The sequence below is a fragment of the Caloenas nicobarica genome, chromosome 1 (assembly GCF_036013445.1).
Source record: "Caloenas nicobarica isolate bCalNic1 chromosome 1, bCalNic1.hap1, whole genome shotgun sequence".
NCBI classification, from domain to species: domain Eukaryota; kingdom Metazoa; phylum Chordata; class Aves; order Columbiformes; family Columbidae; genus Caloenas; species Caloenas nicobarica.
Window position 1 is genome coordinate 68,356,278 of NC_088245.1, and position 16,237 is coordinate 68,372,514.

Here is a 16,237-nt window from a genome sequence, read left to right on the forward strand (position 1 = left end):
AACCTGGAATAGACTGTTTTGGTGTCTCTCCAGCTTAACCTGACAGAAGATGTTGCAGCCAGCAGGTTAGAAGACAGCAAGGGTTGTCTATGTTTGCTTCTCTGTCCAAAGCTCAAGGCCAGCAGTAGCCTTTGCAGGGTCAGGTAAAAGGAGCCAACTCGTCCTGAGAGACTGCCGTGCCACAGGTACCCCGGCACTTCGGTTAACGCACTTCCATCCTCCACCCAGCAAGGAGAAGGAAGCTTCCTTATTTCTTCTTTACATTCTTGTAGATCTCCCAATCAATTATTAAAGCAGCAAACCTCTCTTGTAGGAACTTCATAGACATTGTTATAAATATTTTATCTAAAAAAATTATTTCATCAAGTACCTTAAGGTTTTTGTTGTTGTCACTTTGTGTTAAGTGTCAAGTAAAATCTAATTTATTTATTTTAACACACACAGAGAGACCTTCAGTGGCTCACTGCACTCTGGGAAAAAAAAAAAAAGACTGCCATTCCTCTCAGGCACCGAAGTAACTGCTGAGAAGGGAGAGCAGTGCCAGTGTGTCCTGGATACAAGCCCTCTCACCGCAGAAGTGAGTGCAAATAAAATAGCAGCCACCTGCTACATTGGCCGGACAATGGCGAATGCCACACGAATGCCATCCCAGGAAGCTATGGGCAGGTTGGATGAAAGCCCAGCTGCCGTGAGCTGGCGGGGTGTCACCTTGGAGGGAGATAGCAGCAGACCAGGCCAGCTGTGCCTCACAGCTGGCTGGAGGGTGAGCCCTGGCTGGGGGTGAGGACCTCTCCCCAGGCCCAGCTTTGAGATGCACAGCATCCTCACTGCCCTGGGGGGCTGGCTAGAAGAAAGCTTCTCTGGTCTGGAGGGAGTCTGGGCTTCCCTTGAGGGTTTTCTAACAATCCTTTTTGTCTTCTACTTCCACAGCCCTCCCTGAGGAGGTGCCTGTTGGCTCCCGGTCAGTACATCTATTGCATATAAAAGCGACAGCCTAGTGCCCTGCTCCAGAGAGATAAGCAAACAACTTAGACCTGTTGGCACACCTGGGTACTTGGGTCAGTCTCAGAAATAAGGGGACCTGGAAGCGAGCAGGCTTCTGCCCTGGAGGGTTTCACTCCAGCCACTGCCCGCTTCCCTAACCCCAGCTGGGCTTATGCCCAGGGCAAATCTGTGAACTCTTTCATCTGAACACTTCAGCAGAGCGAGTAGACATCCCAAAAGCACCGAGGGGAGCCAGTCCCTGATGCACCGTGGGGTTCGTCACTGGCAATAGCCCCCAGAGATGAGCATACTAGCATAATCTCTAAGGAAATTGCTCTGTGGCTTTTACCCCATAAGGTAAAAACTAGTTTCCTGCATCTGCCTTCACTGCCTCTCTTTCCCTGACATTTTGCACATCCCCACCACTGCCAACAGCTTCTGCCACTCCTCATCCAACAGCTGTGTCATCAGCACCCAGTGCTCACATCTCAGCTTTGTACGGGAAGATAATTTCTTTCCCTCTTAAAATAAAATAAAAATAAAGACCCTAAAAGGCATTCTGTCCTATTTTAAAATCCTAAAGTTGATCTTCTTAAGCCTCGAAGAGAGATAGAGCGAGACCAAAGCCTTTAAGCTAATTAATACCTTCCCCTCCCTACTGCTCAAAGAGATATTTTTTTCTAAAAATACATCCATAGTCCATTTTTAATGCTGTCTTCCTTCACGTCAATGTCCTCAATAAAGCAGAGGAGCTGAGCTGTCTTCTCTATCTCAGGATCTTCCCCTCCCCTCACTTTGAAGCTGGGATAGGGAGGGAGAGAGGAGAAGAGGCCCTGGAGTCTGGTATCTGGGCAGCTGTTCTGTAAGAAGGGCTGATGGAGGCGACAGTATAGCCAGGCAAGAAATAGAGATGGGATACAGACCTCACACAGGTGGTCTCCAAAAAGCCCCTTCTGTCTAACACAGGAGGAAGAGCCCAAGTGAAGGGATCATCCATACCAGAAGGTGAACATAACACTTGGCTTTGCTTTCAGAATATAAAAAACAGGTGGGCAGGAAACACAAAACCAGCTTGAAGGAGGACAGCAGAGGTGGGTCTGTTTTATGCTAGAGGAGACAATCTTTCTGTGTGTGTGTGTGTGTGAGCTGAGGTGGGAGGGGACCTCTTGGTGCCACCTCTTTGGAAAAGTACTTATTCATTCCAGGAAGATCCCTGGGCTCAATCCCTCCCTTCTGCTCCCTCAGAACTGCTTGGTGTTTCCTTTAGTAAGCATGCGCCGTACATACGCTACCATACAGGTGTATTTACATGTGATGAGGTCTGCCAGGTCTCAGCAGAGGTCTCTGGTACAATGCTCCAATATAACAACAGAAAGAGTTTTGGTGTTCAGAGTGAGGCCATCTTTGCATTGCACTGCAGCTCAGGACAGTCTTTCCTCTCGAGCTCTCTTCCACTCATGCACTCCTTTGCTTGGAACTGGCTGCTGCAAGGAGATAGTATCTGAAGAGCAATGAGGAGAAAGCGTGAGCAGCGGTACAAGTTCTCAGCTCTAGCTTAGCAGGCAGCAGCAGCGGTGGGAGGGAGAACTCCACCCCCGGGAGCGCCCCAAGGTCGGTCCTTGGCACGGGTGAGTCTGTTTCTCTCCGAGGCTGGCGAAGTTTTGAGATGGGTACAAACCTATGGCCAGGTAAATGCAAGGCAGGGAAGGAGGCTGAGGAATAGCAAACGGAAGACACGGTGCCTATAAAGCAGCAGGTCATCAAGCCTCTCAGGAACAGGGCAGCAAAGTGCTACAGGGGACGACACGAGCACGGGAGGCCAGCAGGGCTGGCAGGGTGTGAGGATGTGTGGGCATGTAGGCTGGCAGTTTCTACAGATGGCTCCTCACAATTAGCATAATCTTGAGGGGAGACAGGGTAAGAGTTAGGTCAGTCAGCTTTTTTTTTTTTTTTTTTCTTCTTCTTTTACTAAAAAATAATTCACAAACTAGATCTCTGTAGGCAGAAAGGGTCCCCGGGAGGTCGTGGGGAAGGGAAGCAGGGAAGTCTGTGCTGTTTTGGTGCTGGTGGTGTGGCTACACGAGGCTGCGTGAGCCACTGGAGTACCTGCGCCTCTGAAGCAGGGAGCTGGGGGGACAATACTGGTGGGGGTGGTTGTAAGGGGGTGGTGGAGGTGGGAGGGGAGGCTGATGGACCAGCTTCATGGGGGTCCCGGAGAGCCCACTGCCCACACCGCGCCAGGGGGTGGAGGTGCAGGAATCGGAGGTGACGTAGCGTGTCAGAGTCTGGTTGAGGGCCGGCTCCATTCGAGCGAGGCACGGCTTGTCCAAGACAATGACTTTGACAATCTGCTGACACTGTACAAGTGTCCCTGCTGAGGCGGGGTGCGAGGGCACCAGTGCTGTCTCCAGCCGCTCCCGTGGCATGTTAAGATGCATGCTGGGCTGCATTCCACTCTCGGGCCCCAGGGCGGAGTTGTGCTGGTACGTTTGAAGCCTGTTGTGAATTGACACCTAGTTTAGAAACAGCCAAAGAAGCATTAAATGTTACAAGACTTTTCCCATCTGCTGCTACTGGCTGCCCTGAACCCCCGCCACCAGCCAGCCTCACGTGCATTAAACACCTCCCCACAAAAAAAAAAACAGAACGGGAACAACCCCTGGCTGCACAGTCCCCCCTAATGGTCCCATCATCCCCATCTAGGCCTAAATGCCCCTGTCCTTTCCAACATGTCAAAGGTAGCAAGGCCGGCGTTCCCAAATGCAGAGCAACTTTGATTATCCAAACAGCACAGGGAACGCAAGTCAACTCTACAAGTGGAGGCGTCCGTGAATTCTCATGGTAATGAACAGACCTGGGAGGTCATGCCCTTGTCCCCACCAGCAAAAAGGAGAGGGGAACCAGACAGCAAGGTTTCAGATAATCGAGGTTGTATGTTTCAGCAAAATGACGGTAGCTGAATCTGAGATAGAGAGAGACAGAGAGACTCAAGCCTTTCCCAGCTCCCTGCCTCTCTGAGTAGGAAGGTACACCACATGACTGGCTAATCTGTTTACAAAGGAAAAAGCAGAAATCTGATATACTCTAGCAAAAGGCAGCTCCCTCTGATCCATTTGATGGTTTGTCAGTGAAAGGCAATGATTTAAAAAAAAGAAAAGAAAAAAGAAAGAAAGAAAAAATGCTTGTCTAGCTCATACAATGATAAAAGAAATTCATGATGAAATGGCAGCAGATCAGATATCTCAAAGAAATGGAAATGCTCCTCTGCTGGCAGAGTATTACTTGGGCAGCTGAAAGGGGAAGGGAAGCAGGAGGTCATCAGGGTCCCCACAGAGAGATGCTGATAATGGAGTCAAATAAGGGAGCTCACTGAGTCCAGTTTGAAAAGGAGGAGCTGGCCTGGACTGGAGGTCCCTAGCAGGGAAGCACGGCACGAAAATGGTGCTTCCCAAATGGTGGATGAAGTTACAGCTCCTCCTGGCATGGACATGAACTGATGGAGACCCCAAAGTGGCCGGCTCAAAACAGAATGTCGGTCAAGTGATGAACCCTGGGTAGGAAACAAATGCTTGCAGACTGGCATGGTGCTTCCAGCTAAGCAGGGGTACAGATGGGCAGATGGGACAGTGGGCGTGCCCTGATGGTCTGGCATGTTGGGCAGCAGTGCCAGCAACTGGGAAGGAGGAGCGGTGGAGTGGCCAAGCTTCCCACCATGCTGGAACAAGGATGAGCTGTCTGTCCCTGCTCAAGCATGGAGGCTGCTCAGGCTCACTGCACAGCAGGACATAATATTGTATCGATATTTATTCAGGCAGTGGGACATCCCCTAGGAAAAACAGGTTGCTGGGCCTCAAAGTGCTAATGGCGTTAGGATACATGGAAGCCATTCTCCGCAAGGAAACTCTCCTCCCAACAAGAATAGCAAATTGGCTGGGAGAGGCACCTTCCCCAGGAAAGGGGTGTCTGTAGGGAAATGGGGTGCTCTTCAGGGAAAAGAAGCAGCACCCACTCCCCACAGAGAAGCTGAACTCTTCAAAGTAAATATACTATGACAAGAGGGGAAAGAACTATCCTGGAAAAGGGCAAATTCAGGGCAATGGAGATATTCCAGACAGGGAGAGAGTAGGAAGTAGTAGATAAGATTTTTCGGTGTGAAGATCACATTTTCCTGTTTCCCCATAGGCAGTGGGAGTATGGGTGTCTGTGAAGAAACAGGCAACCCACTGGATGCTAGACATCCCTGCAAAGACAGACATATACAGGACAGCCAAGCTCCCTACCTAGGAAGGTGAAGCTCTAGGGAAAGTCTCTGGTATATAAAGGCCATGCTCAGTCCCCTTCAAGGGGAGATGGAGAGACAGAGCTGCAGAGATTTTGCAGGAAAGCTGGGCTGCGGGGAACTTGCATGTGATGCTGCATGGAGTTAGCATGTCAGGGAAGTCTTTAGTGGGGTTCTCAGTCTCCCCGTAAGCAGTGGCGTGGGTTAGTCTACAGCGTTTGGGAGCTTGGTCCATGAGGGATGTTACAGTTATAAAAACGGATTGAAAATGCTTTGAAGTTTAGTTTGGATTTGAAAGTTGTATTACCCGTCCTAGCAGTAACTTTTAATTGTATCTCTGGAAATTGGTAAAATTGTCAGTCTGGCTGGGGAGGCATTGATTAAAACCTGAGAAAAGAAACAACAGAGAATGTGAGAAGAGCTGAAGTGAGAGAAAATTACTTACCTCAGCTGCTCTGCACTCTACTTACCTCCACTGTGCTGTCCGAGACTTTCTCTCCCAAATCCTTCTTGCCTTTGAAAAAAACCAAAAGATCTCACTTAGGTGGTCTGTACCTCTGGTCAAGAGCTGGCCCTCATATTGTGGCCTGGAGAGCTAAAGGGAGAGGCACAGGGCCAAACAAGACTCTCGAATGCAAGAAGAAATCCAGGCCCTCTTGCAACCTGATAGCTGCTTAGTGGAGTAGAGGGAGGCCCCTTTGAGGTCCTGTCCTTAGGTCCTGATCTCAGTGCCATTCTAGTGAGTTGGTAGTCACTCATCTCTGCACTTAATTTTTGCTGGCATGCAAGCCAAGGCACGAATGGACACAAAGCCTTCCATGCAAAGAGGCTGGTCCAAAGTGTTGGTGAAGAGGCTGGAGGAAGGTGATGGTGCAGTTACTGTTTTGTGTCAGTTCAGGGAAGAAAAACTGGGACAGGTTCTCTAGCAGCTACCTATGCTCCACCAGTAATGTCTCTTTGCTAGATGTTACAGCTACAGACCAGGTAATGAGACTTTAATGGCTCTTCTAGAGTATTTGAAGAGTGCATATGTTCTCATATTTCCACTATTCGCCCAAGGCTAAAGGATACAAAACTGATCATTTCTTTTCGCAGTTATTCTCACAGGAATCAGTGAGAACACATTTGAAAAGGCAGCACTCCTTGACCAAGAGAAGTTGGGTGTCCTCTTACCTGTTGGAGAGCCTTGCTTAGACTGCAGTTCCATCTGGGCTCCATTGGTCCTTAATGAGAGAGTCTTTGCCCCTTGCTGTTTCTCCAGCTCCCCTGCAAGACAGACATACAGAAGTGAATGAGGGATGGAGGGAAGGACACCAGTGTATTGAAGGAGCAACATGGGAAGTCAGCACGGAGAATTAATGCAAGAAAATGACAAGAGAGTGACAAGAAGGAAGGGAAAGAGGAACAGCCAAGAAAAAAAAATAAAAAAACAACAAAACCAGAAAATGGAGAGGACTTGACATGTGGAGAAACTTGTATATCTCCATACAACCTTCTGTGTATGACCTGCGTTTATACAGAATAGGTTATTGCTGCACAAGAGGGGACCACTGATGCTGAGCTACTTTGGCTCATCAGTTTATACACAAAAGGCCACCAAAGGCTACATGGACATCTAATCTGTGTGAGACAGGCCACAGAGGGACACAGTACAGACTGCTTGTCCCCTAGACATTCCTGGAGTGAGGGACAACTCTGCTAAGGCTACCAGACCTGTCCTGTACTTCCCAGATGTCTACAGATCATATCTGCATAGTTAAAAGAGTACAAGATGGAGAAGAGTCTTCTGGCTTCACTATTTCAGGCCACTGTATAACACATCCTGTTTCATAAGCATCATAAGTAGTTAAGTTCTTCCATTTCTCCTGCTAGCAGGTGGTGACAGAGTCTGACTGCTTTTTCCACCCTGTCAATGAACACAAGAACAACTCTGTGCAGACTTGTGCTACTCATTCTCTTTCCCGTTGTTCCTGAAGAACCCATTTCCTTTACCCTTTCTCCCTTGTACACAAAGGCAGTGTGATGGCATTGGAGTGTGAATTGTATTAGAGGCCCTTACATTCAATTCGTATCTGCTCCAGCTCTGTCACTTCTGCTATTGACTCTTTCAGATCTTCCACAAACTTCTGCATTTCCTCAGCACCCAGAGCACAGAAGTGTAGTACCTGTTTCTTCTCTGAGCCTGAAACTGGAGTCACCAGTGTGATACCATGGGGGTAATCTGTAAAGAAGATGTGTCAACAAAATAAAGAAGCGTTAGGCATTCTTGCTAGAGTAGTTGGCTGCTTTGGTACCTCTGCAGGACAGAGAGTTTCCAACATGAGCCCGAAGGAATGGCACACCTAGAGTTTGTCACACTGCAAACTGTGGGAACCTGCAGCCTTGCAGCCCTCCAAAGCAACAGAAGATAGGTCAAGCTGAAGCAGCAAGGCAAGTGCCACCAGCACCACAGCACTGCCAAAACCAGAAAACTCTAGCGCAGGTACACTTAGTGCAACGTTGGCTCTGGGAACCTGAGCACAGAGGTAGGACTGTAAAGCTCTTCTGAACAGTATATATGAGGTCAACAACACTTCTCCTGTGGGAGATACAGCATGAGAGGCGGGCTCCTGGAGTCAAAGCCAGAACAGCCATTAACATCCACAGTGGCAGGACTTCTCCCCAGTCTCTACTTTCATCAGCAGAGAACATGGCAGGGGTGTTAGCACAGCATGGGTGGGGAGATGTGCTGTGCGGAGAGAACAGTAAAGAGAAAGATGTGGGTTGGACTCCATAATCCTGGTGGGTCCCTTCCAACCCAGGACATTCTATGTGTCTATGGTTTATAGGTCTCCACTTAGTACTCCCCAACAGGCAAAACACATGGGGATGTAAATAAAAGGACACGCCCAGAGAGTGGAAATATCACAACAAAAGGCCTTATGTTTTAAAGGTCAGGTTGAGTGCAGAGAGGTGGTGGCTGGAGATTCAGCCAATGGAAGCAGGAGAACAAGAGTGTGCAGAAAACTTGCTATGCCTGTGACTGGACTTTCTCTACCTTTTGCTCAATGGCCAGTGGTTTCAATCCCTTTTCTTTTTCCCTCTCACCTTTACCCACATTTAATGTGTCTCCCTGTCCTGCTTTCTCCTTCACTGGTCCTGCATCTGCCTGCCTTTCCCACCATCTTCCTTTATCAATCTTTACTGCTATTTGCTGCCAGTCCTCAGCTCCCCCTTGTTTGTGTTCCAGTCCCCTTTTCCCGCCCTGTATCTGTCTCATCTGTTCAGATCATGAGCTCTTTAGGACACCTGCTTTTCTGGTTTTGCAGGGGATACACAACAGGATGCCTTTGCCAGAAGATCTTTGGGCACTCCCGGGATAGTCACGATACCCCTGAAAGCTGATCCTGGCTCTGATGGTGCCTCCTAGGGATGCTCAGTTATGAATGACTGTACATACAGGGATGTGAAAGCCTCTGCCTGCTACAGAGGGTCAGGTGTTAAGAGAGTGACTCATGCTGCCAACAGGGCAGAGGGAGGATGTAAAAAACTTAGTATAGCCACAGTACTGGTACAGTCTTCCTTCCTTGCAGCATGTTGTGCAGATGCTGACAAAAACCCCAGTGGGCATCAGTCATGCTTGCCTGGGACTGCTGTGCAGCCCCTCTCCCTGTGCCAGCAGGAAGCCTGCCTGTTTCTGGAACTTCTCCACCGCACAACCAGCCTCAATCATGACACGTCATGGCTCTATTCCCAGACCATCAAGGTCAGGCTGACTAGGGCTGGCCTCTTGCCATGCTTTGGTGGGTGCTGTTCCAAGGGCTCTGCTTCTGTCTTGGGAAGCATTCAGCACAGCCTGGCACAGTGCAGGGAGGCAGCAGGAGCACCTGAGCCTTTATCAATGTCAAAGGTAGAGGTGGGACTTGTGACTTTGGGCATGAGGGGAGAAGGGCTAAAGCTGGCGGCAGCAGCTTTGTCACCGAGGTTCTCCACATGCAGTTGGTTCCTGAGAGCTCAGTGAGATTTATCTGGGGATTGATTCCCTCATTCCTCCTCACTAGTGCTCTCTCTGCCACCATGACAAGCCAGATCCTTCAGTGAGCTTAAATGGAAGCTCGGATTTAGCAAGAGGTACCAGGGGCCTCTTCTCAATACACTGTACCTGCACAGTGATGTCCTCAGCACCAAGCCTCAGTTTTCTCCCCTCCACTTTTAACCCTGATGGAATCCTCTTCTGATGCACACTCACAGTGGGTGACACAGCCTCCTCTCTCCTTCTCCTTTTTCCTGCTAACCCTCCAGGCAATCAAGGAGCAATGGACTTACATTCATTCTCAAAGAGATGGAACTGCATCCCTAGCAGGCCGACTGACTTGCAAAATGTGTACGTTGAGGAGCTTTTCTTCTTGGGGCAAAGCTTGAGGATCTGTTGGAAGGAGAGAGGAATCATTTGGCAGGGTGCTGGGGAACAGTAAGGAAAGAAAAATGTGACCTGCTCAAAGCAAAAAAGCTTTTTGGAAGCTCTGTTACTTGTACATGGGAGTAACACTTGGTGACTGACAGGCTCTTCTACCAGAAAGCGGCCTGGCATGCTGCACTTGTGAAATTCTCTGTGCATAGCCCTGGGGCCCACTCAGCTCTCTGTCCCCCAGGAGTGCTGGCTTTTTGATGCCCACATGTCTGACTTTGCAAGGGTGATTCTCTTCACCAATGGCCAGATCAAAAGGCGAAGGGAAGCCTGTCAGAAATATCTGAGAGCTGGGAACAAGAGCATATATGAATGTTACGCTGCCCTCGCTCCCTCAGCACCGGTTCTCATGGACCTGATTTATCCCATGGAGTAGAGGGATAGCAAGGACCAGAACCTCTCCCCAGGTTCACAACTGTACAAATGGCTACAGAGGAAAAAGTGGGGAAAGCTTTCTTGTCCTCTGCTCCTACAAAAGGGTTTGGTTTTAGCCTAACATTTTCAACATCCACAGTTTCATTTTGCCATTACATTCAGCAGAACTTCCATCTTGTTTGGCATCCTCCCAGTCTCAGCGTACCTTTGCTCACTCCGGTACCTGTCTGAACTCAGTTGCAAGGTTGCTGGGGCAGTACACTTTTAAAAGTACTGTGCACATTTGGGGCTCCAGTAATACCTACTCTCCTACAGCCATTGCAATGTTAGAAGGCAGTGGTTTAAAAGTGTCTAGCAGGAAAGATTTAAAGTGCACGGGAGGGCTCTGTCTACTATAGTACAAACAGACAAAAAAATGAACCTCTCTTTCATGAAATGAACCTCCCTGCTGGCAAAGGCATGAGAGAGAGCAGTGACATTGCTTGGATAACTGCACGATACGACTGTTTTTTCAAGGGTTAGAGGAGTTTTAGATTTGGTAGGTTTTTAACAGTGAAGGATCCAGAGCTGTGTCTTACAATGTTGATGAACCAGGAGATGGCCTGTCTTTAGCACAGGGGGGAAATGGATGTTGTGGACCGTTTTAGATTTCTTCATAGAAATCAGGGCAAGTTTTATCACTGCAGTGCCTAATTGCCAGAACACACTCACCACCAGCAGGTCATTGAAGAGAAAAACTTCCCTCTGGTGAGCCGCCTGCTTCTGCACTTTGTTCACATCAGTCACTTCATACAAGCGGCTGCAGCAGACCAGTCGGCGATGGGGCACAGACAGAACCTGAAGAAGACCCACAAGAGCATGCAGGGGCTGAGGGAGGTGCCTCTGTGGGTCTCCCCCACCCTCAGTCAGCACAACCCTGCCTGGTGACAGTAGCACAAGTCAATTCTGCCCACTCTGCCCACTGAAATCATCTTCTCACCACCAGTCCCCAGCATCACTTTTCCTGTTGGTGCAATAGCAGAGAGAGCTATGCCTTTGTGATCTGGATAAATCAGAGGAGCATGACAGGCTATAGGCAACCCTCTTGCTCACACATCCTATCTTCATATACCTCTGGCTTCCAGTCACTGGGTGACTTTTCATCCTCTCTCACCCCGCTGGATATCTGCAGGTATCCTGGGCTTTGAGAAATTATTCTGCTCATTTTGTGTAAACAGTATGTATGTTTTTGCATTACAGATTCGTTACTGCTAAAGAAGCTGTCTCTGCATTTGAGGGTCTCTTAACCGCAGCAATCCTCAGGGAACTCATTAGAGATAGATGGGTGAAACTGTCTTCTATCAGTTTGCCTTCTGCTTCCTACATCCTCACAAGGCCTGAAAGTTTGAAACACTGCAGGGCTATTGTTGGAGCATTTGCAGGCAGGACCTACATTGGTAGGCAGGACCTGCAATGAGATTCTGGGGCAAACAATTACTGCACCAGATACTGTAAACTCTGGCCAAGGACATCACCCAAAATTAGGAAAGAAAGAGACAGCAAGGAAAAAGGTGTTTGGAAAAAAAGGAGTGAATTCATCAAGACAAGCAAGGAAAGTATTACAGAAGAGGAGTAGGTGCACAGAGGAAGAAGGCAGAAAAGAGGGCCAGTGAGGGAGGTGTGTGTGAGAGGAGTGAGTGTGTGCCAGCGGGGTTATGGGTGCTCACCGTTTTCATTCCAACTATGGACTTCTCCACTTTAGTGACATAAGTCACATGGTCCTCATTGGATTTTAGCTCTTTCTGCTGGATCCTCTCATAGATCCCCACCACCAGCTCCCGTGGGATGTCAGCACCGTCGTCCACCCCTGATAAACACAGAAAATATTGGGCAGGCTGGGCAGGGAGAAAAGGAAAGTGAAGAACTGGTGGTCCCTGACAAGCAACTACTACCTCTGCACAATGCAGTGCCGGGAAGACTGAAGGGAAAGAGCAAGAGTTTACTTTAGGCTGTTTTCTTTCTTTCTCTAAAGCAGCTAATGCACCAGGAGGAGAGACTGACATCTCTAAGGCCAATGCAGAAGATTTCATTATTCCTTTGCTCTGCATGGTGGCTCCTTTCCATGTGTTCCTTAAGGTTTTATAGCCACAATTTCACACTCATATATCTTGGGCCACTTAGCAGCAACCCCTGCATTGATTTCATATCATCAAAAGTGCTAAATGTGGAGGAGATCTATGGTGAGATCCAGCTGCTCCTCCTGCCAATGCAAGCATCAGCTCTCCTGTTTGCTTGGTGGCCTCCATAATTTTCCTTCTGTCATGTCTCCTAGGAGTAATACTTTCCTGTTACTCTGTCTGTGATATCTCTGTCTTGGCCCTGTCCCTTTCGTCTTTTACATCTCCTTAGATAACTCTCCAAATTTTGCTTTCTGACCCTTGCAGAGCCTGACAGAAAAGTTTTCTTTCACCCTTCCCTGAGCCAAACACCACAAATTAAACTGCCAATCTTTCCTCTGAACTGAATTCCTGCAGTCATTTTATTGATTTTCTCTGCTTTCCCTCCAGCTCCCTAGTCTGAGATGTACTACCCTGAGTGATGCAGGTGAGGAACTGCTGAGGAATGGGGAGGCATTGTTATCTCATGGCTCCCTCATCCATGTCCTTGCAAATGTAGCCTGAATGCTCCATCTTTTTTCAAACACAGGTTGGTGAAGCTGCTGACATGGGCATTGTCCTTCAGGTGAATCTGGAATGAACTCCCTCCCCTTGTCTGTAATGTCGTGACATTCACTTGCTCTAGTGAGTTGTGGTGTGTTACACACGGCAGGTGAGTGATCCTCGTGTTGGCTGAATTCATTGTGACGTGAACTGGCAGATTTTCAGGTACCCCTAAGTGTAAGTTAACATAAAAAAGCCTTTTGAGTTAGTGCTATCAGCTGCGATACCAAAGGGGATGATGACAGTTATCAGCCCCATTCAGTATCCCAGGAAATAACTTGAAAGAGGGTCTCAGTGTCACATCATACCAGTCTGAAGTGGATGACCAAATTGGGGAAGGTGTGGGAGGCTGAGATGACACTTTCTGAACAGTAGTCAGGACAAAGAAACAAGTCAAAGGAACTCACAGCAGTTCAAAATCTAGACAGGGATTTACACTGGCAAAATTTGAGGGAGCTTCATTTGAATAGCAGATGTGCAGTAAGAGACACTTGGAAGATGGCTGACTTAGGATGACCTAGGATTGAACATGGCTGGGAAATTAGACAAGAATTTGTCTAGACATGATGTCAAAAAGGCCAAACAATACTAAGCTGCATTAACGGATCTGAAAATAAGGAGGAGGCAGTGGCTCTATATATGAGTATGTTGTGATCACATTTGAAAAAGTGCTTTTAGCAACCTATTACCAAGATGGGAAGGACTGACCTTGAAAAACACAAGAAAATTGATTTGGGGAACTGATGTATCAGAAATTGTGAAGAGGTAATGTATGCATGAACTCTGTCAGGCTTACAGTCACTATAAGTAATGGCAAGCAATTAAGAAGGGGAAGATTTAGCCTGAGTAGAAGGAAAATGTGTTCATATATTCAAAGCAGCAAGGAGGGGAAGGGCTTGTTTAGCACAATCCAGCAGGGTCAAAGAAGGATGGAGCTGAACAATAGGAAAATGTAATACAATGGACTGCTTCCAAGCAGTGAGATCTATTAAAAGATGAAACCATTTCTCAAGGAAAATGGCTGGTTTCTGAGAAGGCTGGACAGCTTTTTGCAGAATACAAAGCTTAGATTTTCCCCTTCCCCGGTATCCTAGAAGACAGCTCAAAGGACCATCCATATCTGGCTCATAGGGAGCTGCAGCAGCCCTGAAAAAAAAAGCAGCTTCACTAGATTTTTGCTGCCTTCACTTAGGCAGAATTTAGAGCAGCAAGAGCGCAAAAAAAATCAAAGCAGGACCCTCACCTCTCAGATTGCGAATGAAGTCCTCCAGCATCATCTTCCTGTCAGGCTTGATGTTGGGGCTGTACATGTCCGTGTTGAGGAGAATGATTGCAAAGGCCAAGATGAAGATGGTGTCTGGGTTGTGAAACTGCTGGACCACATCTGGGTTACACATGCAGTACCTCTGGCTGCAGCAGAAGGGATGCACACACTTAACACGGAACATGGGAGTCCTCTGCTCCAGAGTGGCAATGGCTTCGTCACAAGTGGATCTAATTCACTCCACCTCTCACATTAAAGAAAAGGAACTGACTGCTCTCTGAAGGCAAATTTCCCCACCAATGGCTGAAGCAGGGCACTGAAACTTCAGCCTTCTTGTCCTCGGGAACCAAAAGAGCCAGTGGGACTAGAGACGACTACTCAGGCTGGTAATATAGGAGGTGCCTACTCCAGCCTGCCTTGCGAAGGGCAAAGCACTCCTCTGGATGCACCAAGGGAGCAACCCAGCACTCCTGCAAGCCTCAGTGCTGCTCTTCCTGTGAGTCACCAATGAACAGGGAGTCCCTTGCTGGCAGACATGTCAGGACTGGCCTCAGTCTGTCCCTTTGTGCCCTTCATGCCACTGAACATCTGACAAGGTCATGGCTCTGCTGTAGCAGTGGCACGGAGGACTCCATGCTTCAGTAGCCCCTCCATGATCACCTTCTTTGGAAGGGAGGTCCCTGGCTATTCAATTCATGGCTGCTGCATCTTTTCTGCCTTGGGTGTGCTCTCTGCTTCCACCTGGTTGCAGCAGTGGGGCTGCAGGGCTCATTCTCTTACCTGAAAGCCTCAATTAGCCGCTCCACCTTCTGCGCCTCCCCCTGCACGCGGATGTGAGCCTGGAATTTCCGCAGGGCTTCGTCCAGCTCCATGCCTGAGAAGTCCATCTCGTCTACCACACAGCTGTGGGAGGGGACAGAGCCTTCATCAGCACCTTCTCCCACAGATGACACCATGCAGGCTCCTTCACTGCAGTGCCAAGGCTCTGTCCCCATGGGAAATACCATGGGAGAGCCCCTGAGACACCACTACAGCTGCCCAGATCGTATTTAAAATGGGCAGTGATTTCAGACAAGTGATTCCTGCATTCTACAGCAGGTGAGCAATTCTTGTGCCTAGCCATATATATATACACATAAATATGTGCATATGTGTATATACACCACAATATATATATCATATCATATCATATCATACCATATCATACGATATACAGCATATATATTTACACATACACGTACAGAGAAAGTATATATATGTATTGATAGTTATCTGTATCTATATAGATACAGATATCTAGACATTTATATTGATATAGATATTTAGACACCTATATCAATACCAATATTGATATAGATCCATATATTTCTGCCTTTCCTATCATCTGGTAATCCTTCACACATTGTCCATTCCTTCCTCTCAGCACATGCACTTGTCACTACCCACTTGTCCATCCTTCTCTTACCTCTGTTCACTGGGCTGTTCCTGCATTTGTCCTCTCCTCACCTTCCATCCTGTCCAGTTTACATCCCCATTTGCAACCCATGCCTTCTTCACCACTCTTCACTCCCACTCAACCACTGCAGCAACAAGATCCATTATGTCTTTAAAGACCAGAGCCAGCTCAGAGAAAATAGGAAATGGAAGCTGTTGTACAGAAACAACATTGCAACATCAGCTGGCTTGTAACATCACGGCTGGGTAAAACTCTGCCCATGTAATCAAATACCACAAGTCCCCAACAATTAATTCTGCCCAAAACTCTATTAATTGTATACATTTCTACCCATTCCACACAATCTTTTCCATTTGCACCATACTTCAGTGCCATGCCTTCCTGCTATCTGCTGGAAATCCTTCACCTCCTACATCTGTTTTCACTTTTCCTTTCACAGTGATGCACTGCACACTGGTAATTCCTAGCTGATTGAAATACCCAAAGAAGGGATGCCACCTCTCTTGTTTCCCAGTTTATGAAAGTCTGACCATTAGTCTCCAAAACGTATGGCTGCAGTTCTTGCTGTCTGTATTGTCGAATAATCTAGTTGCTTTTAGTCTTGCTGCATTACATTTTGGTCATTTGAAATGACAACATCTTCCCCATGTGGCCTCACCATATTTGATTAGCGTATTCCTACCTTTTGTGTTCAGGTCATTACTGCAAGCATTAACCAAAAGACTAGACTCAG

The 16,237-nt window shown here is 47.8% G+C and overlaps 1 protein-coding gene across 1 annotated transcript in view; it reads right to left on the reverse strand.

Annotated features, from left to right (window-relative positions):
- Window positions 1-3,059: 3,059 nt before the first annotated feature.
- IQSEC3 (IQ motif and Sec7 domain ArfGEF 3) overlaps window positions 3,060-16,237 on the reverse strand; it is a 100,832-nt gene continuing 87,654 nt past the window's right edge. Inside the window, exons 6-14 of the mRNA XM_065643995.1 lie at window positions 14,829-14,951; window positions 14,028-14,194; window positions 11,792-11,931; window positions 10,797-10,922; window positions 9,569-9,668; window positions 7,323-7,484; window positions 6,437-6,529; window positions 5,734-5,777; window positions 3,060-3,497 (exon numbers count right to left, since the gene is read on the reverse strand). Coding sequence (XP_065500067.1) covers window positions 3,060-3,497; window positions 5,734-5,777; window positions 6,437-6,529; window positions 7,323-7,484; window positions 9,569-9,668; window positions 10,797-10,922; window positions 11,792-11,931; window positions 14,028-14,194; window positions 14,829-14,951 — 1,393 coding nt within the window. The remainder of the gene's footprint in view (window positions 3,498-5,733; window positions 5,778-6,436; window positions 6,530-7,322; window positions 7,485-9,568; window positions 9,669-10,796; window positions 10,923-11,791; window positions 11,932-14,027; window positions 14,195-14,828; window positions 14,952-16,237) is intronic.